Source organism: Columba livia, chromosome 29 (assembly GCF_036013475.1).
Source record: "Columba livia isolate bColLiv1 breed racing homer chromosome 29, bColLiv1.pat.W.v2, whole genome shotgun sequence".
Lineage (NCBI taxonomy): Eukaryota > Metazoa > Chordata > Aves > Columbiformes > Columbidae > Columba > Columba livia.
This window is the reverse complement of record NC_088630.1, coordinates 754,754-780,082: the sequence shown is the minus strand read 5'-3', so window position 1 is coordinate 780,082 and position 25,329 is coordinate 754,754. Positions and strand designations below refer to the sequence as shown.

General features: G+C 63.4%; 2 protein-coding genes across 2 annotated transcripts; one reads left to right on the top strand and one right to left on the bottom strand.

The window, feature by feature from the left end:
- The first annotated feature begins 1,028 nt into the window (after positions 1-1,028).
- On the top strand, positions 1,029-15,402 carry MAP3K12 (mitogen-activated protein kinase kinase kinase 12). The gene is made up of 14 exons (XM_065043512.1): positions 1,029-1,183; positions 3,355-3,727; positions 4,805-4,988; positions 6,280-6,471; positions 7,379-7,537; positions 8,079-8,237; positions 8,953-9,061; positions 9,799-9,908; positions 10,331-10,447; positions 11,233-11,370; positions 11,955-12,393; positions 12,662-12,732; positions 13,670-13,955; positions 15,105-15,402. Exons 2-14 carry the CDS (start codon positions 3,391-3,393, stop codon positions 15,390-15,392), a joined length of 2,589 nt encoding a protein of 862 aa, XP_064899584.1. The 5' UTR covers positions 1,029-1,183; positions 3,355-3,390; the 3' UTR covers positions 15,393-15,402.
- A 970-nt stretch (positions 15,403-16,372) lies between these two features.
- Positions 16,373-25,072, bottom strand: PCBP2 (poly(rC) binding protein 2). The gene is given in 12 exon segments (XM_065043343.1): positions 16,373-19,183; positions 20,584-20,623; positions 20,626-20,663; positions 20,665-20,750; positions 21,015-21,067; positions 21,808-21,846; positions 22,310-22,382; positions 23,174-23,215; positions 24,171-24,236; positions 24,489-24,547; positions 24,550-24,574; positions 24,983-25,072. Coding segments are annotated over 12 exon segments (960 nt in total). The 3' UTR covers positions 16,373-18,834.
- Positions 25,073-25,329: the final 257 nt, after the last annotated feature.

Here is a 25,329-nt window from a genome sequence, read left to right as displayed (position 1 = left end):
GAGCACTGGGAGTGCACTGGGGCCCCCGTGTGGCACCAGGACCAGCAGCAGACACCGGGGGTCCCAGTCCCAGTCCCAGTCCCGGTCCCGGGGGGGCCGGGGGCACTGGGGGGTCCCGAGGGCACTGGGGGGTCCCGGTCCTGCTCCGGGGGGCGGTCCCGGTGCTGCCGGTACCACCGGGGGGGCCCCGGTGCCCGTGCAGGGGTCCCGGTGCGGGGGTCCCGGGGCCGGTCTGGGTGCTGGTCCGGTGTCCTGCGGCCGGTCGGGGGGTCTCGGTGCGATTCGGAGTCCCGATACCGGTACAGCGCTCCCAGTGCCGGTACAGGGGGCCCGGTGAGGGGTCCCGGTGCCATTCGGGATCCCGGTATAGGAGTCCCAGTGCCGGTACAAGGTTCCGGTGCATTCCCGGTGCTGGTCGGGAGGTCACGGTGCCTGTCGGGGGATTCCAGTGTCGGTGTGTACCGGTGTGGGGGTGCCGATTCCATTCGGGGTCCCGGTGCGGTTGCGGGGGTTCCTGTGCCTCTGGGGTTCTCGGATCTGCTGTGATTCCGGGTCCCGGTGCCATTCGGGTCCCGGTGCCGTTGGGTTCCCGTGGCGTTGGGGGATCACGGTGCGGTTGGGGGTGCCGGTCCCGCTGTGATTCCGGGTCCCGGTGCCATAGGGGCTCCCGGTGCCATTCGGGTCCCGGTGCCATAGGGGCTCCCGGTGCGGTTGGGGTCCCGGTGCCATTGGGGTCCCGGTGCCATGAGGGTGCCGGTGCTATGGGGGTGCCGGTCCCGCTGTGGTTCCGGTCCCGGTGCCGTTGAAGGTCCCGGTGCTGTTGGGGGTCCCGGTGCCATTGGGGTGCCGGTGCCATTGGGGGTGCCGGTGCGGTTGGGGTCCCGGTGCCATTGGGGTGCCGGTGCCATGGGGGTGCCGGTCCCGCTGTGGTTCCGGTCCCGATGCCGTTGGAGGTCCCGGTGCGGTTGGGGTCCCGGTCCCGCTGTGGTTCCGGTCCCGGTGCGTCCCCGGTGCGGCGGGGCTGGGGCGGGGCCGGGGCGGGGCCGAGCGCCGGGCGGGGCCGTTCCGCTCCGCTCCGCTCGCCCTGACCGCGGCACCGGGCCCCGGTACCGGCCCCGCCCGCGCCCCCCCCGGCAGCACCGGCATCACCCCCGGCAGCACCGGCACCACCGGACCCCCCCAGGTACCGGGGCCGCGGGGGGGAGGTGGGGGGGGTAGGACCAGGGATGCGGCCGGGATGGAGCCGGGGGGGGATGGAGCGGAGGGGGATGCGCTCCCCGCCCCCACTCCCGGACGCCTGGGTTCCCCCGCCAGGCCTGGGCGGGGGGGCAGCGCATCCTCCCCCCTCATGAGCTCCTGGGGGGGTCGGGGGGGGCTGAGAGGGGGTGATGGGGGGGGGCAGGGCCAAGAGCGGCCTTGCACACGCGTGTGCCCCCCCGCAATGTGGGAGATGCTCTTGCACACGCGTGGGCAGCTCCGTGTGCACGAGTGACCCCCCACCCCCCACCGCTCCCTTACCTCCCCCCCGCACTCGTGTGCTCCCCCCCCCCGCGTGGGCGTGCACCCCCCTTTACACGCGCGTGTGTCCCCCAACATGTGTGCACACACACACCGCCCCCCCCCACCCCGGGGCACGTGCACACGCGTGTGCCCCCCCCAGGCTGTACCCCCACACCCCCCTCCTCCGCACATGCGTGCGCCCCTCCCCGTGTCGCGACATGTCGTGTTGGCGGGGACGGCGCGGGGGGGGGCGCTCTCTCTCATCTCCGGCTCCTCTCTGTCGCGACACGGGGCTGTCGCATGTCGCGATAGAGACACACACAACACACATACCCCTCCCCCCCCGGCCGCTTGTGCCTCAGTTTCCTCGTGGGGGGGTTCGGGGGGGGGTGGGGGAGGCTCATCCCTTACCGGGGTGACGTCACCGAGTGACGTGATGTCACCACGGGGGGGACACGACACCTGGAGGGGCGGGTCGTGTCATCCCCCCCACACCCGGACGCCTGGGTCCCTCGGGGTGACACTAAGCCCCGCCCACGCCCCCCCCCACCGGTGACTCAACCCCCCCCCCTCACCTAATTTTAGTGATGACCTCATCGCCGGCTCCGCTGTTGCCATGGCAACAACCCCCCCACTCCCCCCCCCCCCGCCCCCCCCCCGAATTTTCAGGGGACCTGGATCGGGCCTCATCCCCTCCCCACCCAGGGACCCCCCTCCCCCCGGACTCCTGGGTCCCCCCCCGGCCCTGCCTCAGTTTCCCCCCCAGCGCATTTGCGCGCTGCCGTGTGCTCACACATGCTTGTGCACACTCTTGCACACTCGTGTGTGCTCTTGCATGCTTGTGCACCTCTTTGCACGCTCATGTGGGTGCAAGGGGGTGCAACGGATGCATCCAGGTGCAAGGGGGTGCACAGACGTGCCGGGGGTGCACACACAGGTGCAAGGGGTGCCCACGCACGTAAAGGGGTGCCCATGGGTGCAGATGCACGTAAGGGGGTGCACACACAGACGGGGTTGCACACGTGGGTGCGAGGGGGTTGCTCACATGTGTAAAAAGGTGCCTGTGCATGTAAGGGGGTGCCCGTGTGTGTAAGGGGGTGCACACGTGGAGCTGCACCCATGGGTGCAAGGGGTTGCACGTGTGAGTAAGGGGGTGCACACATGAAGGTGCACCCATGGGTGCAGGTGCATGTATGGGGTGCACCCCTGGGTGCAGGTGCATGCACAGGGATGCACCCCTGGGTGCAAGGGGGCACCCATGTGTGCAAGGGGGTGCATATGTGAGTAAGGGGGTGCACACATGGGTGCAAGGGGGGGCAGGTGCATGCACAGGGACGCACCCCTGGGTGCAAGGGGGTGCACGTGTGAGTAAGGGGGTGCACACATGGAGGTGCACCCATGGGTGCAGGTGCATGTATGGGGTGCACACACGGGTGCAAGAGAGTGCAGGTGCGTGCACAGGGATGCACCCGTGGGTGCAAGGGGGTGCACGTGTGAGTAAGGGGGTGCACACATGGGTGCAGGTGCATGTATGGGGTGCACATATGGGTGCAAGAGAGTGCAGGTGCGTGCACAGGGACGCACCCATGGGTGCAAGGGGGTGCACACATGGGTGCAGGTGCATGTATGAGGTGCACACACGGGTGCAAGGGGGTGCAGGTGCATGCACAGGGACGCACCCCTGGGTGCAAGGGGGGGCACATGAGGGTGCAGGTGCATGCACAAGGACGCACCCCTGGGTGCAAGGGGGGGCACATGAGGGTGCAGGTGCATGCACAGAGACGCACCCCTGGGTGCAAGGGGGCGCCCATGGGTGCAGGCGGGCCCCCCCCGCACTGACGCCCCCTCCCGCAGGCCCAGGGGGCGCGGGGGGCTCGGGGGGGCCCCGCCATGGCCTGTCTGCACGAGACGCGCACGCCGTCGCCGTCGCTGGCGCTGGGCTCGGACGGGACCCCCGAGCAGGATCTGACCCCCACGCAGTGCGTGCTGCGCGAGGCGCTGCCCGCCGGCCCCGCCCCCGCCGCGCCCCCCGAGGCCTGGCCGCGCCGCGGGCCGCCCCGGCAGCCCGAGCTGGGCCCCGAGGCGCCGGGCCCGCCGGCCGCCGAGCCCGCGCCGCTGCGCTGCCAGGCCGGGGGGGGGTTCCTGGAGGGGCTGTTCGGCTGCCTCAGGCCCGTCTGGACCATGATCGGCAAGGCCTACGCGGCCGAGCACAAGCACCCCCAGGAGGGTGAGGGGGCGAGGGGGCTGCGGGGGGCGAGAGGGCGGGGTGGGGTGAAGGAGGGGGCTGTGGGGCAAGGGAGGTGCTATGGGGCAAGGGAGGCTGCTGTGGGGTGAGGGAAGGGGCTGTGGGGTGAAGGAGGGTGCTATGGGGTGAAGGAGGGGGCTGTGGGTGAAGGACTGTGCTATGGGGTAAGGGAGGGGGCTGTGGGTGAAGAGGGTGCTATGGGGCAAGGGAGGTGCTATGGGGCAAGGGAGGATGCTATGGGGCAAGGGAGGGTGCTGTGGGGCATGGGAGGCTGCTATGGGGTGAAGGAGGGCGCTATAGGGCATGGGGGATGCTATGGGGTGAAGAGGGTGCTGTGGGGCAAGAGAGGATGCAATGGGGTGAAAAGGATGCTGTGGGGTGTGACAGGGTGCTATGGGGCAATGGAGGTGCTATGGGGAGAAGGAGGGTGGTATGGGGTAAGGGGTTGCTATGGGGTGAAGAGGGTGCTGTGGGGCAAAGGAGGGCGCTATGGGGTAAGGGAGGGTGCTATGGGGTGAAGAGGGTGCTGTGGGGCAAAGGAGGGCGCTATGGGGTAAGGGAGGGTGATATGGGGTGAAGGAGGCTGCTATGGGGCAAGGGAGGGTGCTATGGGGCAAGGGAGGGTGCTATGGGGTGAAGAGGGTGCTGTGGGGAGAAGGAGTGTGCTATAGGGTAAGGGAGGGTGTTTTGGGGCAAGGGAGAGTGCTATGGGGTAAGGGAGAGCGCTATGGGGTGAAGAGGGTGCTATGGGGCAAGGGAGGGTGCTATGGGGTGAAGGGTATGGGGTCCCATGGGCACGGGTGCCCCAGGGGTGCCGCTGTGGGGTCCCATGGGTGCGGGTGCCCCAGGGGTGCCGGTGTGGGGTCCCACGGGCGCGGGTGCTGGTGTGGGGGTCCCATGGGTGTGGGTGCCAGTGTGGGGTCCCACGGGCGCAGGTGCTGGTGTGGGGGTCCCATGGGTGTGGGTGCCAGTGTGGGGTCCCACGGGCGCAGGTACTGGTGTGGGGGTCCCATGGGTGTGGGTGCCGGCGTGGGGTCCCACGGGCACGGGTGCCCACAGACCCCTGGGAGGTGCCGTTCGAGGAGATCCTGGACCTGCAGTGGGTGGGCAGCGGGGCGCAGGGCGCCGTGTTCCTGGGGCGCTTCCACGGCGAGGAGGTGGCTGTGAAGAAGGTGCGGGACCTCAAGGAGACCGACATCAAGCACCTGCGCAAGCTCAAGCACCCCAACATCATCACCTTCAAGTGAGCGATGGGGCCGGGGGGCGTGGGGGCCGTGGGGACGCGGGACGTGGACATGGGGACACCATGGAACAAGTCAAGTGCCCCGAAACAGTTGGGTGCCCCAATAGAGTTGGCTGCCCTGACAAAGTTGGGTGCCCCAATAAGGTTGGGTGCCCTGGTGAAGTTGGGTGTCCCAAAATAGTTGGGTGGCCCAATAAGGTTGGGTGCCTTTGTACAGTTGGGTATCCCAATATGGCTGAGTGTCCTGGAGAAGTTGGGTGCCCCAATAGAGTTGGGTGCCCCAATAATAAGGTTGGGTGCCCCAATAAGGTTGGGTGTCCTGGAGAAGTCAAGTGCCCCAAAATAGTTGGGTGCCGCAATAGAGTTGGGTACCCTGACACAGTTGGGTGCCCCAATAAGGTTGGGTGCCCTAATAGTGTTGGGTCCCCCAATATGGTTGAGTGCCCTGGTGAAGCTGGGTGCCCCAAAATAGTTGGGTGGCCCAATACATTTGGGTGCTCCAATAAGGTTGGGTTCTCCAATAATGTTGGGTGCTGCCCCAATAAGGTTGGGTGCTCTAATACAGTTGGATATTCCAATATGGTTGAGTGTCCTGGAGAAGTTGGGTGGCCCAATACAGTTGGGTGCCCCAGTAGAGTTGGGTGCCCAACAAAGTTAAGTGCCCCAGTAGAGTTGGGTGCCCCAATAAGGTTGGGTGCCCTAATAGTGTTGGATCCCCCAATATGGTTGGGTGCCCTGGTGAAGCTGGATGCCCCAAAATAGTTGGGTGTCCCAATAAGGTTGGGTGCCCCAATAAGGTTGGGTGCTCTAATACAGTTGGATATCCCAATATGGTTGAGTGTCCTGGAGAAGTTGGGTGGCCCAGTACAGTTGGGTGGCCCAATACAGTTGGGTGCCCCAATAGAGTTGGGTGCCCAACAAAGTTAAGTGCCCCAGTAGAGTTGGGTGCCCCAATAAGGTTGGGTGCCCTAATAGTGTTGGATCCCCCAATATGGTTGGGTGCCCTGGTGAAGCTGGATGCCCCAAAATAGTTGGGTGTCCCAATAAGGTTGGGTGTCCCAATAAGGCTGGTTGCCCTAATACAGTTGGGTATCCCAATACGGTTGAGTGTCCTGGAGAAGTCGGGTGCCCCAGTACAGTCGGGTGCCCCAGTACAGTTGGGTGGCCCAATACAGTTGGGTGGCCCAATACAGTTGGGTGCCCTGGAGACATTTGGTGCCCCAGCACCTTTGGGTGCCAGTGGGTGTCCCCTGGCTGGGCGGCGGGCGCTGAGGTGGCGCTGTGCCCGCAGGGGTGTGTGCACCCAGGCCCCCTGTTACTGCATCATCATGGAGTTCTGCGCCCAGGGCCAGCTGTACGAGGTGCTGCGCGCCGGGCGCAAGGTCACCCCGTCCCTGCTGGTCGACTGGTCCATGGGCATCGCCGGCGGCATGAACTACCTGCACCTGCACAAGATCATCCACCGCGACCTCAAGTCGCCCAAGTGAGCGGGGCCGGGGGCTCGGGAGCACCCATGGGTGCTGCGGTGGGGCCGTGGCCGCGGTGGGGACGTGCGTGTGGTGGGTGCGTGGTGGTGGCAGCGCCGTGGCCGTGGTGGTGCCTTGTCCCCTTGGGGGCTGCGTGTTGGACATGGTTGAGTGCCCGTGGTGGTGACATGGCCATGGTGGTGACATGGCCATGGTGGTGACATGTTCGTGGTGGTGACATGTCCATGGTGGTGATATGTGCATGGTGGTGACATGGCCATGGTGGTGACATGTTCGTGGTGGTGACATGGCCATGGTGGTGATATGTGCATGGTGGTGACATGGCCATGGTGGTGACATGGCCATGGTGGTGATATGTTCGTGATGGTGACATGTCCATGGTGGTGATATGTGCATGGTGGTGACATGGCCATGGTGGTGACATGTGCATGGTGGTGACATGTGCATGGTGGTGACATACGCATGTTGGTGACATACGCATGTTGGTGACATATGCATGGTGGTGACATGGCCATGGTGGTGAAATGTGCATGTTGGTGACATGTGCATGATGGTGACATGTCCACGGTGGTGACATGGCCATGGTGGTGACATGGCCATGGTGGTGACATGTTCATGGTGATGACATGTCCATGGTGGTGCCATGTCCATCATGACGTTGTGCCCATGATGGTGGCACATCCATCATGTTGTGCCCATGGTGGTGGCACGTCCATGACGTTGTGCCCACAGTGGTGGCATGTTCATGACATTGTGCCCACGGTGGTGGCACATCCATCATGTTGTGTCCATGGTGGTGGCATGTCCGTGACGCTGTCCCCACGGTGGTGGCATGCCCGTGACCCGATGACGTGGCGTGGTGCTGGCGTGGCGCTGGCGTGGCGCTGAGCCGCTGCCCCCCAGCATGCTCATCACCTACGACGACGTGGTGAAGATCTCGGACTTCGGCACCTCCAAGGAGCTCATTGACAAGAGCACCAAGATGTCCTTCGCCGGCACGGTGGCCTGGATGGCACCCGAGGTCATCCGCAACGAGCCCGTCTCCGAGAAGGTGGACATCTGGTGAGGGCACCTTGGGGACATCGGGGACACCGGGGGCTTTGGGAGGCAACGGGGACACTGGGTGGCACAGGGGACATTGGAGACAATAGGAACAGGGGGACTCTGAGGGGACACTGTGGGTGACCAGAAGTGGGGACATTGGGGATACTGGGGACATTGGAGACAATAGGAACAGGGGGACATTGTGGGTGACCAGAGGTGGGGACATTGGGGGTACTGGGGACACTGGAGACAATAGGAACAGGGGGACACTGAGGGGACACTGTGGGTGACCAGAGGTGGGGACATTGGGGATACTGGGGACATTGGAGACAATAGGAACAGGGGGACATTGTGGGTGACCAGAGGTGGGGACATAAGGGATTCTGGGAGGGACACTGGGGGACAGGGGTGGGGGACATCAAGAAGCTGAGGAGGAGCAGGGGACATTGGGGACACCAGCACGGGCAGGGAGGGGACACCAGGGCAAGGGGGACCAGGGGAAGCCCCTGGGGGGGTGCCCAGCGGTGGGTGACGGGGCCGCGGGTGCCACCGTCCCCAGGTCCTTCGGGGTGGTGCTGTGGGAGCTGCTGACGGGCGAGATCCCCTACAAGGACGTGGACTCCTCGGCCATCATCTGGGGGGTGGGCAGCAACAGCCTCCACCTGCCCGTCCCCTCCGGCTGCCCCGACGGCTTCAAGGTGCTGCTGCGGCAGTGCTGGTGAGTGCCACCCGTGGGGACACCATGGGGACACCGTGGGGACACCCCGCCCTGGGGACACCGCGCCATGGGCGCCCATCTCGTGGTGGAACCAGCCCACGGGGGACCCCCCCACTGGAACAGCCACTCTGAGGGACCTGCCTTGGCACCCCAACGTGGGCGGTTGTCCCTTGTCACAGGGAACCCCCCCACACACCCTGGGGGTGGCCCCACCCGTGGGATGCTGGACCGGGGCATTGCTGCCCCATGTCCTGTGCGCCCCTGTGCACCTCAAAAGCCTCAGCACCCCCCAGCACCCCGCTGTGTCCCCCCCAGCACCCTGCTGTGTCCCCCCCAGCACCCTGCTGTGTCCCCCCCACACCCAGCCGTGTTTCCCCCCCCAGCACCCAGTTGTGTCCCCCCCCCACTCAGCTGTGTCCCCCCCGCACACAGCCATGTCTCACCCCAGCACCCAGCTGTGCCCCCAGCAGATGTGTCTCCCCACACCCAGTTGTGTCCCCCCCCACACCCAGCCATGTCCCCCAGCACCCAGCTGTGTCCCCCCCGCACCCAGCTGTGTGTCCCCCACACCCAGCCGTGTCCCCCACACCCAGCTGTGCCACCCCCCCCCCAGATGTGTCTCCCCACACCCAGCCGTGTCCCCCCCACACCCAGCCGTGTCCCCCACACCCAGCCGTGTCCCCCCCGCCTGCACCCAGCGCCGTGTCCCCCCCAGGAACAGCAAACCCCGGAACCGCCCGTCCTTCCGCCAGATCCTGCTGCACCTCGACATCGCCTCGGCCGACGTGCTCTCCACCCCCCAGGAGACATACTTCAAATCCCAGGTACCCCCAGAACCGGCACCCCCAGAACCCCCAGAACCCAAACCCCAGTACCCCCAGAACCCCCAGAACACAGAACCCCAGCACCCCCAGAACCCCCAGAATCTGGCACCTCCACCACCCCCAGAACCCGGCACCCCCAGAACCCAGCACCCCCAGAACACAGAACCTAGAACCCCCAGAACCCCAAACTCCCAGAACACAGAATCCCCAGAACCCAGCACCCCCAGAACCTGGCACCCCCAGAACCTGGCACCCCCGCCACCCCCAGACCCCGCCACCCCCAGAACACAGAACTCCCAGAACCCAGAACCCCCAGAACCTGGTACCCCCAGAACCCAGCACCCAGAACTCGGCACCCCCAGAACTTGGGTACCCAGCACCCCCAGAACCCTGAGCCCCCTGAGATACCAAACAGCTGGGACTCCCAGTACGTGCAGTAACTGGTGCCCAGTGTGCCCAGTGCCCGGAGTAGCCAGTGCCCAGAGTGCGCGGTAGCCATGGCTGGTGCCCGTGGTGCCCGGTGCCCGCGGTAGGCGTGCCCGGTGCCCATGGTGCCCGCGGTAGCCATGCCCGGTGCCTGTGCTGCCCGCGGTAGCCGTGGCCGGTGCCTGTGGTGCCCGCGGTAGGCGTGCTCGGTGCCCATGGTGCCCGCGGTAGCCATGGCCGGTGCCTGTGGTGCCCGCGGTAGGCGTGCTCGGTGCCCATGGTGCCCGCGGTAGCCGTGGCCGGTGCCGCAGGCGGAGTGGCGGGAGGAGGTGAAGCTGCACTTTGAGAAGATCAAGTCGGAGGGGACGTGTCTGCACCGGCTGGAGGAGGAGCTCATCAACCGCCGGCGCGAGGAGCTGCGGTGGGGACACTGGGGACACGGGGACACTGGGGACACGGCGGGACCGTGGGCAGGGGGCGTCGGGGGTGCTGGGGTGGAGGGCTGGCTGTTGGGTGCTTGTCCTTGCACGTGCTGGGTGCATTGGGGTGCTGTGGGGTGCATTGGGGTGCCATGGACCGCATTGGGTTGCCATGGGGTGCATTGGGGTGCCATGGGGTGCACTGGGGTGCCATGGGGTGCACTGGGGTGCATTGGGGTGCCATGGACTGCATTGGGTTGCCATGGGGTGCATTGGGGTGCACTGGGGTGCTGTGGAGTGCATTGGGATGCACTGGGGTGCATTGTCGTGCCATGTGGTGCATTGGGGTGCCGCGGGGTGCATTGGGGTGCCATGGGGTGCATTGAGGTGCCTGTGCCAATGCCAGATGTGTCCCCCGTGCCAGGCACGCGCTGGACATCCGGGAGCACTACGAGCGCAAGCTGGAGCGCGCCAACAACCTCTACATGGAGCTCAGCGCCCTCATGCTGCAGCTGGAGCTCAAAGAGAAGGAACTGCTCAGGTGAGACGGCACTGCCGGCACCCACCGGCACCCACCAGCACCCACCAGCACCCACCGGCACCCAGCACCACCCCTAGAACTGTCCCATGGCCACCCCATTGACATGGCCAACGTTACAGCACCTTATGGCCAACTCATGGCCATGGCCAACCTAATATCCATCCCATGGCCATGGCCAACCCTACAGCACCCCATGACCAACCCTACAGCCACCCCATGGCCAACTCATGGCCATGGCCAACCCAATATCCATCCCATGGCCATGGCCAACCCTACAGCACGCCATGACCAACCCTATAGCCACCCCATGGCCATGGCCAACCCAATATCCACCCCATGGCCATGGCCAACCCTACAGCCACCCCATGGCCATGGCCAACCCAATATCCATCCCATGGCCACAGCCAACCCTACAGCACGCCATGACCAACCCTACAGCCACCCCATGGCCATGGTCAATCCAATATCCATCCCATGGCCATGGCCAACCCTACAACACCCCATGACCAACCCTACAGCCACCCCATGGCCAACTCATGGCCATGGCCAACCCAATATCCACCCCATGGCCACGACCAACCCTACAGCACCCCATGACCAACCCTACAGCCACCCCATGGCCAACTCATGACCATGGCCAAACCTATAGCACCCCATGGCCACCCCATGGCCATGGTCAACCCTCTATGTACCCCATGACCAGCCCTACCCCATGGCCACCCCTTACCCCACGTGTCCCCCCCATGTCCCCGGGGCGGGTGCCCACACGTGGTGGCCCGTGGCAGGCGGGAGCAGGCGCTGGAGAAGCGCTACCCCGGGCTCTTCAAGCCGCGGGCACCGCGGGGACTCCTGCACGGCAACGCCGTCGAGACCCTCATCAAGAAACGCAACGTCCCCCAGAAACTCTCGCCCCACGGCAAGCGGTGCGCCCGGACGCCTGGGTCCCTCCGGGGAGGGCGCAGGGGTGCCTGGGTCCTTTGGGGTGGGGGGGTGGGGAGGTTTGGCGCTGGGGGGCTTGTGGGGGACATGGACATGGGGGTCCCTCAGGGTTGCGGGGATGTGGGGACATGGAAGTGTGGGTGGGAGCCCGGACACCTGGGTCCTTTGGGGAGGGGGGGCTGGGGGTTCGATTCTGGGGCATCTTTTGGGGTGGGGGGACCTGGGGGTTTGGACATTTGGGTCTTCTGGGTTGGACATGTGGGTCTGTCAGGGTGGGGGGGTCTGGGGAGCTGGATGTGGGGATCCTTTGTGGGGGGGCTGGGAGCCCGGACACCTGGGTCCTTTGGAGTCGGGTGGGGGGGGGTTGGGCGGTTTGGGCCCTTTTTGTGGGGGCTCTGGGGATTCACCTTGGTGGGGGTGCAGATACTGGTGTCCCTTGGGATGGGGGTTTGGGAAGTGGGGGGGGTCTGGATTTGGGGGTTCTGGACATGGGGGTTCCCCCTGGCTGGGGGTGGGGAGGGGAACGCCTGGGTCCCCATCTGCAGCCCCCCCGTGTGTGCCCCCCCAGCCCCGACATCCTGAAGCCCGAGGTGCTGCTGCCCAAGCTGGACGCGGCCATGGCGCAGGTGGCGCTGCCGGGGTGTCCCAAGGGCCCCCCCTCGCCCGGGCGCAGCCGCCGCGCCAAGGGCCGGCACCGCAAAGCGGGACCGCGGGGGGGCTGCGCGGAACAGGGCCCCGAGGCCGGACCCCCCCGGGGACCCCCCCCAACCTCCCCCGGCCCCGACATCCTCGGGGGCACCTTGGAGGCTGCGGGGGCCCCCCCGGCCGCGGTGCCCGATGCGGGAGCCGGGGGGGCAACGGGCACGCAGGAGTCGCCCCCCCCGCAGCCCCCCACCCCCGGAGAGCCCGAGCGGGACAGTGGGGGCGGCCGGGGGGGCAGAGGGGGGGCCGGGCAGCACCTGACCCCCGCGGCGCTGCTGTACCGGGCGGCCGTCACCCGCGGCCAGGTGAGCGCCCCGGACACCTGGGTCCCTTTTTTGGGGGGGTGGGGGACACGACACACGACCCCCAGGTCCATCCGGGGGGGTGGATCCTGTCTGGGAAGGGGTTTGGGGGGAGCAGACACAGGGGCTGCTCCTAAGTAGGGGGGTTCAGGACCTTTGGGGGGTCAGGATTGGGGGTCTCTCCTGGGGTGGGGGGGGGGGTCAGGACACCTGGGTCCATCCTGAGGGGCAGCTGAGGACCCCAATATGTGTCCCCCACCCCGTTTTGCAGAAGCGGGGGGTGTCGTCCGAGGAGGAGGAGGGGGAGGTGGACAGCGAGGTGGAGCTGCCGCTGCGGCAGAGGTGGGTGCTGAGCCCCACCCAAGGGTGCTGGGTGCGGCTGGGGGGGCCAGGGGCGCTGGGACACCCAGGGTGGGTGCAGGGGGGTCCATGGGTGCTCAGACAACTGGGATGGGTGCGGGGAGTTCCATGGGTGCTTGGAAGCCCAGGATGGGTCCAGGGGTGCTCAGCCACCCAGGATGGGTGCAGAGGGTTGGTGGGTACCAGGGATGGGTGCGGGGGGGTCCATGGGTGCTCAGGATGGGTGCAGAGGGTCGGTGGGTACCAGGGATGGGTGTGGAGGGTCCATGGGTGCTCAGGATTGGTGCAGGGGGTCGGTGGGTACTCAGGATGGGTGTGGGGGGTCCATGGGTGCTCAGGATGGGTGCAGAGGGTCGGTGGGCGCTAGGGTGGGTCCATGGGTGCTCAGACATCTGGGATGGATGCAGGGGGGTCGGTGGGTGCTCAGGATGGGTGCGGGAGGTCCATGGGTGCTCAGGATGGGTGCAGGGGGTCGGTGGGTACCAGGGATGGGTGTGAGGGGGTCCATGGGTGCTCAGGATTGGTGCAGGGGGTCGGTGGGTACCAGGGATGGGTGTGGGGGGTCCATGGGTGCTCAGGATTGGTGCAGGGGGTCGGTGGGTACTCAGGATGGGTGCGGGAGGTCCATGGGTGCTCAGGATGGGTGCAGAGGGTCGGTGGGTACCAGGGATGGGTGTGGGGGGTCCATGGGTGCTCAGGATGGGTGCAGGGGGTCGGTGGGTACCAGGGATGGGTGCGGGGGGGTCCATGGGTGCTCAGGATGGGTGCAGGGGGTCGGTGGGCGCTAGGGTGGGTCCGTGGGTGCTCAGACATCTGGGATGGATGCAGGGGGGTCCATGGGTGCTCAGCCACCCAGGCTGGGTGCAGGGGGGGGGTTCAGGTGCCCGGACGCCTGGGTCCTCACTGCCCCCTTCCCCAGGTGGCCCCCGGGGATGAGCAAGCGCCAGTCGCTGTCGACCTTCAGCTCGGAGAACTTCTCGGACGGGGACGGGGACGAGGGACACACGAGCGAACCGTCGCACAGCGCCACCCCCTCGCACAGCGCCACCCCCTCCCACAGCGCCACCCCCGACGTGGGCAGCACCAACACGGACGAGCGGCCCGACGACCGCTCCGAGGACCTGCTGTCCCAGGGCTCCGAGATCCCGCTGGACGCGGCGCCCCCCGACGGGACGGCCCGGCAGGGCGGGGGGGGCAGCCCCAAGGTCAGGGACCCGCCAGGGGGGGCGGTGATCCCAGGGGTGGGGGGTCCCCAGAGTCCCCCAGGGGTGGGGACCCCCTGAGCCGGCCCAGAAGGGAGTTAAGGTCCCAGGGTCCCTCGGAGCTCGGTGACACCTTGGGAGGGGGTGATACCAGGGCTGGGGGTTCCCAAGGGTCCCCCAGGCGTGTAGACTCTGGGTTTGGGGGGGTCCCCAGGACCCTCAGCCTCAAGGTGATGCCCCCACCATGGGGTGGGTGATGGGGGTGATCCCAGGGGTGCAGGGTCCCCAGAGTCCCCCAGGGGTGGGGACCCCCTGAGCCAGCCCAGGAGGGAGTTAAGGTCCCAGGGTCCCCAGGGTCCCTCAGGGTTTGGTGACACCTTGGGAGGGGGTGATACCAGGGCTGGGGACTGTGAGTTTGGGGGGTGCCAGGGGATTGGGGGGTCCCCACAGTTGGGGGGGGCCCCCACAGTTGGGGGGTCCACAGGACCCTCAGCTCCAAGGTGACACCCCCACCCTGGGGTGGGTGATGGGGGTGACCCCAGGGGTTGGAGGGGTCCCAAGGGCCCCCCAGGACTTGGGACTGTGAGTTTGGGGGGTCCCAAGGGGTTGGGGGGGTCCCCAGAGCCCTCAGCCCCAAGGTGATGCCCCCACCCTGGGGGGTGACAGGGATGGGGGTGATCCCAGGGTGGGGGGTCCCCAGGGTCAGAAACTGTGGGGTAGAGACCCCCTGAGCCCCCCAGGGTGGGGTTCAGGTCCCCAGGGGTGGGTGGGTCCCCCACGATTGGGAACCATGGGGGAGGGGGCTCAGAATAAAGGAGGTGCCCCCAGGACCCCCCAGGTTCTATAGGGAGGGGGTCCCCATGAGGTTCTCCTACAGGATTGGGGTGTCCAAAGCCCCCCAAGAGTAAGGGGGGTCCCATGACCCCCCTGAGGATGAGACTCCAAGTTCATGTACCATTGAGTGGGGGGGAATCCCATACCCCCCCCCCCCAAAAAAAACATAACAGCTTGGGGAGGGTGGATCCCATGGGGGGTCCCTCAAAAATCAGGGGCCATGGAGTTGGGGACCCCCAGGAGGAGTTTGGGGGGGTCCAGCTTGGGGGGGGGACTCTGGGGGTGTCTGACCCCCCCAGATTGTGTGTGTCCCCCCAGGTGTCGGAGGACTCGGACTGTGACAGCGCGGAGCTGGATCACTCAGGCAGCGGGGAGGGGCCCCCCCGGCCCACGGCCCCCCCCCGACCTGTGACCTGCGTGTGTCCCCCCACCCCCCCCACACCCACACACACCCCCCCACACACCCCCCCCACTTGTACAGCCCCAAATATTTATATAAATATCTATGGATCTCTACAGACCCGCTGCCGTCTCTGTGCCTGGGGGGCGGAATTGGGGAGGGGGGGCACAGAGGGGAAGCTGTGTCCCCCCCTTGTGTTTATGTAGGTCCTACTGTCCTACTGTAGCAGCCCCCACCCCCAAAAGTGAAGAAATTCACCCCCACAAAATGGGAAAATGGGGGGGGGGGGGCACGCACAATAAGGGTCTGACCCCCCCAGTCCAACCCTGTTTACTGGTAGAACTGGGAGCACTGGAGCCCCAGGGGGGGATTTGTCCTCCCCCCCCACCCCCACAACACAAATAAAGGCCCCAGCTGGATTTTGGGGTGGGGGGGGATGGAAAAAGTGACCCCCCCCCCCCGAGCTGGGCCACTGGTTCCCATTAAAAAGCAAGAGGAACACTCAATGTACCAAAGAGCCCCCCAGAATAATCCCCCCCCGGGGTGAGTTATGGAGCCTGAGACCCCCCCGGGGGTGGTTTATAAACCTGGGGCGTCCCACTGCACCCCCAGGGGAGCCCAAAGCCGCACTGGGGGGGCCCAAGCAGGCGGGGGGGGCAAGGAGAGCGATGCCGCAGCCAACCCCCCCGTTCTACTCACAGAACAGCTCCAGTCCATCTTTTTATTTCATTTCTTGGTTTTTCTGAAAAATCTCCTGACGTTACAGAATTTAAACTGAAACGGGGGGGGGGGGAGGGTGTCATTTCTGTGGGTTTTTCTCTTCCACTCGTGACGAAAAACGGAAACTTCGTGAGCCGAAAAAAAGGGGTTCGGGGTGGGGGGGGATTTGGGGGGGGGGGCAGAGAGAAGCTTTATAAAACTAATATTTGGGGTTCGAGCGTTTTACTTTTTGTTTTAATCGGCTGAACGGAGGGGGGGGGGGGAAAAAACCAACCAACCTTAAAATGGTGTAAATTCAACAATAACGAAACCAAAAAATAATATGAGAGAGAAAAAGGAAGGAAATAAAACGAGAACCGAAAGAAAAACGGGACCTGGAGCGGGCGTGGAGAGGAACCAAATGTACAAACGGCGGCGGCGGCTCTAGCTGCTCCCCATGCCCCCGGTCTCCGAGGACAGCCTGCAACGAGAAGAGCGCGTCAGGGCCCGGGCACCCCGAAACCGGCCAGGGCGCGGGAAGGGGAAGGGGGGCACCCCCAAAGTGGGAGGGGAAAGGGAGGGGGAACTGGGGGTGAAGAAGAGGATGGGGGAAATGGGACCCCAAAAGGGATGGGGGGTGCACAGAGAATGGTTTGAAGAAGGGGGAAGGGGGGCACCCCCAAAGTGGGAGGGGAAAGGGAGGGGGGAATTTGGGGGTGAAGAAGAGGATGGGGGAAATGGGACCCCAAAGATGGGGAAAAGGGGAAATGGGACCCCAAAGTTGGGGGGAAAGGGAATGGGGTATCAAAGGGATGGGGGGTGCACAGGGGGTGGTTTGAAGAAGGGGGAAGGTTGGCACCCCAAATTAGAAGGGGAAAGGGAGGGGGGAACTGGGGGAGAAGTGGGACCCCAAAGTTGGGGGAAGGGGAAATGGGACCCCAAAGGGATGGGGGGTGTACAGGGGATGGTTTGAAGAAGGGGGAAGGGTGGCACCCCCAAATTGGAAGGGGAAAGGGAGGGGGGAACTGGGGGGTGAAGAAGAGGATGGGGGAAATGGGACCCCAAAGTTGGGGGGAAGGGAAAACAGGGCAAACTTGGGGGCACTGGGGTGCATGGGGCAGTTTAAAGAAGGGGGAGAAGGTGTTGGCATCCCCAAAATGGAAGGGGAAAGAGAGGGGGTAACTGGGGGGTAAATGGGACCCCAAAGTTGGGGGAAGGGGAAATGGGACCCCAAAGGGATGGGGGGTGCACAGGGGGTGGTTTGAAGAAGGGGGAACATTGGCACCCCCAAATTGGAAGGGGAAAGGGAGGGGGGAACCGGGGGGAATGGGACCCCAAAGTTGGGGGGACTGGGGTGCACATGGGGGGTTTAACATGGGGTGGTTCCAAGAAAGGGGAAGGTTGGCACCCCAAAACGGAAGGGAAAAGGGAGGGGGGAACTGGGGGTGAAGAAGAGGATGGGGAAATGGGACCCCAAAGGGATGGGGGGTGCACAGGGGGTGGTTTAAAGAAGGGGGGGGGGAAGGTGTTGGCCCCCCAAAATGAATGGGAAAGGGAGGGGGGAACTGGGGGGCTGAGGAAGAGGATGGGGGAAATGGGACCCCAAAGTTGGGGGGAAGGGGAAATGGGTCCCCAAAGGGGACGGGGGGGGGGGGATTTTGGGGGGGTGCAGGTTTAAGGCAGAAGTGGGGGGGGAGTGCTGCCCCACCCCCAAAATTAATTGAAGGGTCACCCAGGATGGGGGTTCACGCAGGGGGGTGAGAAAGAGGACGGGTCCCCAAAGGGGTTTGGGGTGCTGGGGGATTGTGTGGGGAGAACTGGGGGGCAAGAGGTATCGCCCCCCCCAAATGAAGGGGGGGTCACCCAGGATAGGGGTTCACCTGGGGGGTGAGGAAGAGGATGGGGGGGCAGAGGAAGGGCTGTCCCATGGGTGGGGGGGACACAGATGGGTCCCCAAAGGGGACAGGAGGGTTTGGGGTACAGAGTTAGGGCAGATTTGGGGGGGAGGGGCTTGACCACCCCCCCCAAAATGAAGGTGGGGGATCAGTTGGTGGGGGGGGTCACAGGAAGGGTTGTCCCAAGGTGGGGGGACACAGATGGGTCCCCAAAGGGGACAGGAGGGGGTTTGGGGGTGCAGGGTTACAAGTGGGGGGAAGAGGTGTTGCCCCCCCCATAAAGGTGGGGGTTCACCCTGGGGGGTGATGGGGGGCACAGGAAGGGCAGCCCCATGGGGAGCGGTTTGAGGGGGACACGGAGGAAGGTTTGGGGTGCAGGTTTAGGCACAAGCGCTGGGAAGAAGCATCAGCCCCCCAAACTGATGTGGGGGTCACTTGGGGTGGGGGGGTCACCTGGGGGGGACACAGAACCAGAGCAAGCGCAGCAGCAGCCTCAAAGCTTATTTCTGGGGGGGGGGGTGAGGACGGGACACCACGGAATCAGGCAGCAAGGAAATGGGGGGGTCTGCACCCCCAGCCCTTGGGGAGCACAAAGGGGGGGACACACAATAGACAGGACAAAGCCGCCCCCCCACCTCACTGCAATTAATGGGGGGGCACCCCAATACGGGTGGCAATGAGCCCCCCCCCAAACTGAGGGCGCCCCGCATCCCCCCCCAGCACAGATCTACCAGAGCACATTCGCACCGTGGCAACTTTATTACAGGTACAGACATTAATTAATTAATGAAACAGCCCCCGGCACCGGGACGGCAATTAAATCCCACCCCCTTAATGAAGCACCCCCCCCAACACCCCCCCCCAACCGCCATTGCGAACAAGCTACTAAAAAATGGGGGGGGGGAATGAAACAGCTACAAGGAGGAATTGGGGGAACGGGCCCATCGCAAGCTGGGGAGGGGAAATTAAAGATAAACGGGGAAAATTAAAGAGAAATTCGCTTTTTGAGCGTTTTCTACGTGCTGGTCCCTTGCCCCCCCCCCCGCTAAAAGAGTCAGTAGGGAGCGAATCGCTGCTTTTCGCTTTTGAGTTTGTTGGCGGCGGCGCAGGGGGGGGCGGCGGGGGGGGCGGCCTTGGCGGCCACATTGAGCGCCAGGAGAGGGACGGGTTTGATGCCACCGAGCAGACTGGAGACACAGGGGACGGTGGCGAGAGGGCTGGGGACGCCGGGGGCGTCGGGAGGGCCCCCCCCGCCCGCCGTGGTGGTGGAGGAGGAGGAGGAGGAGGAGGAAGAAGAAGAAGAAGAAGAAGGGGTGGAGGGTTGAGAGAGGTTGATGCTGAGGTGGTCGGGGGTCGGAGTGACGGAGGCTGCCTGGGAGGAGGAGGGTTTAGCGCTTTCTAAACTGTAACAGAGGAAGAAAAACAAAAAGAACAAAACAAAAAAGGAACAAAACAAAACAACAAACCAAAAAAAAAAAAAAAAAAGAAAAACAAAAATACGGGTGGGTGGGAGCAGCACAAAAAAAGCCACAGGACACAGAGCGGCCGGCGCAGCAGGAGGGGGATGGGCGGGAAAGGGGGGACAGGGGGGAGAGGGAAAGGGAGAAGGGAGAAGGGAGGGGAAGGAAAAGGGAGAAGGGAAAAGGAAGGGATGGGGAAGGAAAAGGGAAAAGGAAGGGATGGGAAAGGAAAAGGGAAAAGGAAGGGATGGGAAAGGAAAAGGGAAAAGGAAGGGATGGGGAAGGAAAAGGGAAAAGGAAGGGATGGGAAAGGAAAAGGGAAAAGGAAGGGATGGGAAAGGAAAAGGGAAAAGGGATGGGAAAGGAAAAGGGAAAAGGAAGGGATGGGAAGGGAAAAGGGAAAAGGGATGGGAAGGGAAAAGGGAAAAGGGATGGGAAGGGAAAAGGGAAAAGGGATGGGAAGGGAAAAGGGAAAAGGGATGGGAAGGGAAAAGGGAAAAGGGATGGGAAGGGAAAAGGGAAAAGGGATGGGAAGGGAAAAGGGAAAAGGGATGGGAAGGGAAAAGGGAAAAGGGATGGGCAAGGAAAAGGGAGAAGGGAGGGGAAAGGGAGAAGGAAGAGAGGGAAGGAAAAGGGAAAGGAAAGGAGGGAAGGAGGGACAGGAAACAGGGAAGGAAAGAGGAAGGAGGGATGGGGAAAAGGGAAAGAAAAAAGGGAGGAGCGGGTTGGAGAAGGGAAAGGAGCAACGGGAAGAAGGGCCGGGAAGGGGAAGGAGCAACGGGAAGAAGGGCTGGGAAGGGGAAGGAGCAATGGGAAGGGCCGGGAAGGGGAAGGAGGGCCGGGGAAGGGAAGAGGGAGGGAGCGATGCTGCGAAGCCGCAGCCGAGCCCGGCGAGGTCTGGCCACACCGGGCCCCCCCGCGAACCCCCCGGAGCGCGTGGGCGAGCTCAATCATCCAAAACCACCGAACATCACCAAAACCAGAGCCAGAAACCCCAGCGGCTTCTCCTCTGCCGCGTCAGGCAGAGCGGCGCCCAGCCGGGGCTCGGCCCCCCACACCGGCATCGCGGGGGACACGGGGACAAAACACACCAGGGTTGGGGACACAGAGCCCGAGTCGGGCCCTAAACCTCCGTCACCCCCCAAAATTGGCTCAGCCGGCACAGCCCTGATCGCCGAGGTCCCCACGGGCCACCCTTTGTCACTCAGCCCAACGCTTTGCGGCCGGGAGAGCGGGAAGCGATCGCACCAGGAAAACGGGACAGGAAAAAGGGGAAAATACCCCAAAATACGGGCGAGAAACCCCCCCAAAGACCCCACGAGGCTCATTAGGCGCTACCGTACCTGACATTAATTAGATACTGGGCCAAGCTGATGCTGGCGCCGAGCCGGTGATGGTGACCTGCCTGTCGGTGGATCCCTCACGGGTTGGCAATTTTGATCTGCGCCCCGGACATCTGGCGGATCTCATTGATTTTGGCGCCTTGACGCCCGATGATGCAGCCAATCAACTGGGGGGGGCGGGAAATGGCTTAATTAGCGGTGATTAAGAATCTCAACCCATGGTCCTCTTCCCTTGGTAGCGAGCGTGTCCCCCCCAGTGGGTTTACGGGCTGAGGAGGCGGCGATTTGGGGGGACACCACAAGCCCTGGTGCAGCTTTGACAGCAAGAACACCCCGTTTTGTTATTAAAATGGGGGGGTGGATCCCAGTGATTCACGGGGACGCTTGGAAAGGATGGGGGACACCCCCCCCCCAAAGAACAAAACACTCACATCGTTTGGAATGGTGAGTTCGTGAGAGGTGGTTTGAGCCGAGGCGTCCAAACCTGCGGAGAGGGAGAGGAAACGGGGACGGGGGGTCAAAGGGGGGGCTGGTGACAAAATGGGGGGGGGGACACAGCACAGACAGCCCCCCCAGCATTCGCTGCCGGCTCCAGGGCTCCCTCGAAGATGCTTTGAAAGCGGGAGGGGACGCGCAGAAGCGAGCGGGAGGTTACGCAACCCCCCCACGCTCCCTTTATTCCCCCCCTCCCCCCCCACAGGTGACCCCAATTCTGTCCCCAACTCCTGGGGGTGTCACCGGGCCCTGCGAGGCCGCTCACGTCTCAGACGGGGCCAGAAAAGCGCGCTAAGCGGATTTATAGAGATTTGGAGAATTTTTTGCCCCCCCTCCCCACTCACTCCCGGCTTCAGGGAACCTTGAAGCGGCACCCCAGGGTTTTGGGGGTGGGGGGGGACAGGGGGCACAAAGCAGCGTGGGGACACGGCGCTGTCCCCGTGTCACCAGGACAAGCAGGCGATTGGCTCCAGCAACTCCTCAGGTTGGGGCAAGGCGGGGGGGGGGGGGCACAATTAAAGAACTCACCCCCCCATCCGGCCCAGCGCACAGGTTGGGGGGGTGAAGTGAGGGACCCCCCGACAAATCCTGGGTGCTAAAAGCAAACCGGGACCTCCGGCCTTTCCACAGCCCCCCCGGCCCCCAGAAGAGGGAGAACGAGCCCCGGGCGGGTATTAATTCATTAATACACGATAGAATTAACTACAGATTGCGGTTTTCAATCATTACCCCAATAGCCTTTCACCTCTGGAGAGCTGGATTCCACGCCTGTTAAGACACAAGGGACAGTGAGTTGGGCCGTCTCAGGCTCCCAGCCCCAAAAAGGAGCTTTTCCAAAGAATTTTCAAGCCGTTCTTAACCAATCTCCAGCCAATTTGGTACAACTCAAGCTGCTGGAGGGGACGGACGGTGCTGCGGGTCGGGGGGGTCCCCGCTGCGTTGGGTGAGGGTGGGAAGCAGCACAGAGGCCCCATCCGCTCGCTGCTTTGCTTTCGGTTTGATTCATTTGGTGTCTTTTAACCTCTTTTGTACCCCCGAGACTCAGCGAAGCCGCTACCAAGAGACGTCGTGGTAAAAATCATTTACCTGGCCGGGCTCGGGAACACCCTCAGTTCGGTTTTGGGGGTGGGGGGTGTTTTGGTTTATGTTTGCGAGCGGAGGCCCCGTTTGAGAGGAACCGGCCTCTGCCCCCCCCGGCGGCAAAGAGAAGAGAGCAAAGGAGTTTCCATACCACTGAATCCAGTGTTGCCATGAGACATTGGAAAGTGTGACTGTTGCATTGCCAACTGGTGCAGCTTGGTCAGCTGGGGGGGGAATAAAGGGAAAGAGAGAGAAAAAACATGGAAGAAAAAAGAAAGAACAAAGGGTGACGTTAATTATTTCCCAAGCGCGGAGAAGGATTCGCAGCATGAACATTAATACAGAACCCCCCGGCCCCTCCGTACGTGGTTTTGGTGTCGTCCCCCCCCACCGCTTGCTGCTCTATAGGTGCCGAAAGCAAAATTGGGCGCCCCCCACAACCTGCACCGAGCCTACGGGATGAGCATGGGTGCCAAAGGATGGTGGTGTCCCACAGTGAACTGTCACCAGTGTCCCCAACAGGCTGGGGGACCGACCCCCTGACCCCCCTCCCAAAAATGCCACCAGCGCCCCCTGCGCTGGGAGAACAAGCAGGACATGGACCAGCGGGTGCTGGGTTGGATTGGAGCTTTTTGTTGCTCTCGAAGGGGGATTTGTGGCAAATTTAAGGAGCAAATAGGGAGGGGGGGCGAGGGAAAAGCTGGAGCTGGTGTGAAATGCCAAGCTGGGGAGAGGTGGGGCGGAAAAATAAAACCAAAAATAGAGATATATAGGAAGAGGGAAGTGTCAGAAAGGCGGGGGGGAAAAAGGAGAGACTGGGTGAAGCCAAAGGGTGAACTGAAGGGAGGCGAGTGGTTTTTTTTGGGGGGGGAGTTTGGATCAGATCGAGTATTCGGCCCAAGCGCGGAGCAAATTTGGCGGGGGAGCGAGGGGGTCGGGAGGTGCGAGGAAAAGGGGGTGGATGGCTTGGTGTTATTTCTTTTGCAAAGACAAGAAGGCGTAAAACAAAACTTACATCTGGCTGTGGAATGGCATACTGTCCTTGAATGGTATAGGCCTACAAAAAAGGAGGAAAAATCAAAGAATCCTATTAATGACCATCGGACAGTCACCCAGGGACAGACAGATTTCAACGAGCCAGGAAGTCAGAGAGCCAAGGTGGAGAGTTCTCCGGGGCGAGGGAAGCGGGCAGGGAGAGGTGGGGACGGTAAATGCTTCACAAGCCAACTTCAGTCTAGACGGGCGGTATTTTGACTCGATTTGGCCTTACGTGGCGGGTTAACGGAGCGGACAGGACGGCGCCGTCCCCCCCAAAAAAATGAGAATTGGAGAAAAATAATAATTGGAAAAAAAAAAATAGAGATATATATATATATATATAACAAGTGGCAGACAAAAAGAAAAATCAAAAGAAATAAAAAGTCAAATGAAAAGAACACGGCCAAGGATCTTGATGAAGATGTTATGGTGTGGTGGAGTCCGAGAAATGCTTCTAAACCCTGCGCCCCCGCCTCGCCGACGGGAAGGTCTCTGACACCCCCAACCCTGCTTGCACCCGCTCCCCGCCCCCCCGCCCGTTACATCGGCCCAGCAGCAAAACCAGCCCCCCCGCCCCCAAAAAATAACAAAAATAATCAAAATGTCCCATTGCGAGTCCTCTCGTCACTTGTGCACGCCTAGAAAACGTCGCCCGGCAAGCTAAAGGCTGGAGCTGGCTACCGAGGCTAGAGAGGCGAAAGAGAGGTGTCCGGGGGGGGCACGGGGGCAAGGTGGGGGGGGATGAGGCTGAGTGCCTGACCTGCCACAATTCCATTGTCTTGAGGTTAAGGGACAGCCACAGACTTCAGATTCCTCCTGAAGCTACCCAGAAAGGACGAGTCACTGGCTGGGGCCTGCTGGCTAAGGGTGGGGGGGTCGGGGTGGGTGAAAGGGGGGCCGGGCAGGTTTTTGGGTGGGGGGGTGGGATGTAAAGGGAGGGGAGAGGGGGGTACACAGCCTCACTTCCAGGTCACCGGAAGAACTGCAGCCCAGGCTGGAATTGGCCCAAGTTCGTTGCCATGCAGTGGCTGCCGGGTGGCCTGCGTGAGGAGAGGTTGGTGGGCTCAGAGTCCAGTTTTCCCAGTGGACAGGAGTCCACAGCATTTACAAAAATAAAAATAAACGACAACCAAAACCAAAAAATAAAAAAAAAGAATAAAAAAAAATAAAAAAGCCACCATTGTCAGGTTGGGTTTTTTTTTAAATGGGGACAGGGAAAATGCCACCCCTTGTTGGCAGTCTCAAAGAGGCCAAGGATTGAACGGGCCGTGGAGACTGAACTCCCCTCTCACCTCCTGAGGTGGTCCCTCCAAGTCAGAGTTGAGGCACATGGATGGGGCGGTGTGGGGTAGCTCGCACTGCCGCTGCTGTACCTGTCCTGTGGATAAATTAGAGGACTTCAGTCTCCAGGGCTGGCAATCCGAAACCTTCCGCTAACACCAAAAACATCCGCATCGGCTCGGCCGCTCTCGTATTTCTAGTTTGGGTTATCGCTTATTTTTGAGGGGTAGGACCCTGCTCTGAGCTGCAAAGACAGAGCGCAAAACCCTGCTCTACGCAAACGACTCTGGAGCTGCAGAGACAAGAGCGGAACGGCGCTGGAGCGAGGGAGCGCGGCCCCGCGCCGGAGCCCGGCCCCCGCGGCTGCGCCGGGGAGGGAGGACGGGGACGGGGGGGCGGGGGTCGCGTGGTCCCCCCCCCAGGCCAAGGGACAGGGGTGGAAGAGAAGGAAAAGGGGGGGGTGGAAAAAACAGGGAAGGGATGCATGGCCGGGGCAGCTCCTCACTGCTCTAACGGGGGAGGCTCCGGTGCCGCGGGGGGGTCGCAAGGTCTGGCCCTCCCCATGCGAAAGGCGCTTGGGGGGGGCGCAAACCATTTAAGCGCTTCCCCACCGGGGCGAGGAGCGGGCAGGAGAAGCTGTTGGAAAGGGGGGGGGAGGCAGGGAGGCAAAAGGGAGGGCGGCGGGGGGGGCAAGGTGAGGAGGGGACGGTGACATTTCCATCCCCAGAACAAGCGTGGTGGGGGGAGCAAAGTTAAGCCTGGTTTAGTGGGGGACAGCGGTAGCTGATCCCCCTTCTCTGCCTATGAAGCCTCATGGAAAAACCAGTCCCTGCCTGCGCTGCCTGCGGGGGG

Excerpts from the sequence above, each read along its gene's own strand:
- MAP3K12 (XM_065043512.1), top strand. The coding sequence starts at position 3,391 with ATGGCCTGTCTGCACGAGACGCGCACGCCGTCGCCGTCGCTGGCGCTG. Across the intron at positions 7,538-8,078 it reads TCCGAGAAGGTGGACATCTG|GTCCTTCGGGGTGGTGCTGT; the intron begins GTGAGGGCACCT and ends CACCGTCCCCAG. Across the intron at positions 12,733-13,669 it reads GAGCTGCCGCTGCGGCAGAG|GTGGCCCCCGGGGATGAGCA; the intron begins GTGGGTGCTGAG and ends CCCCTTCCCCAG.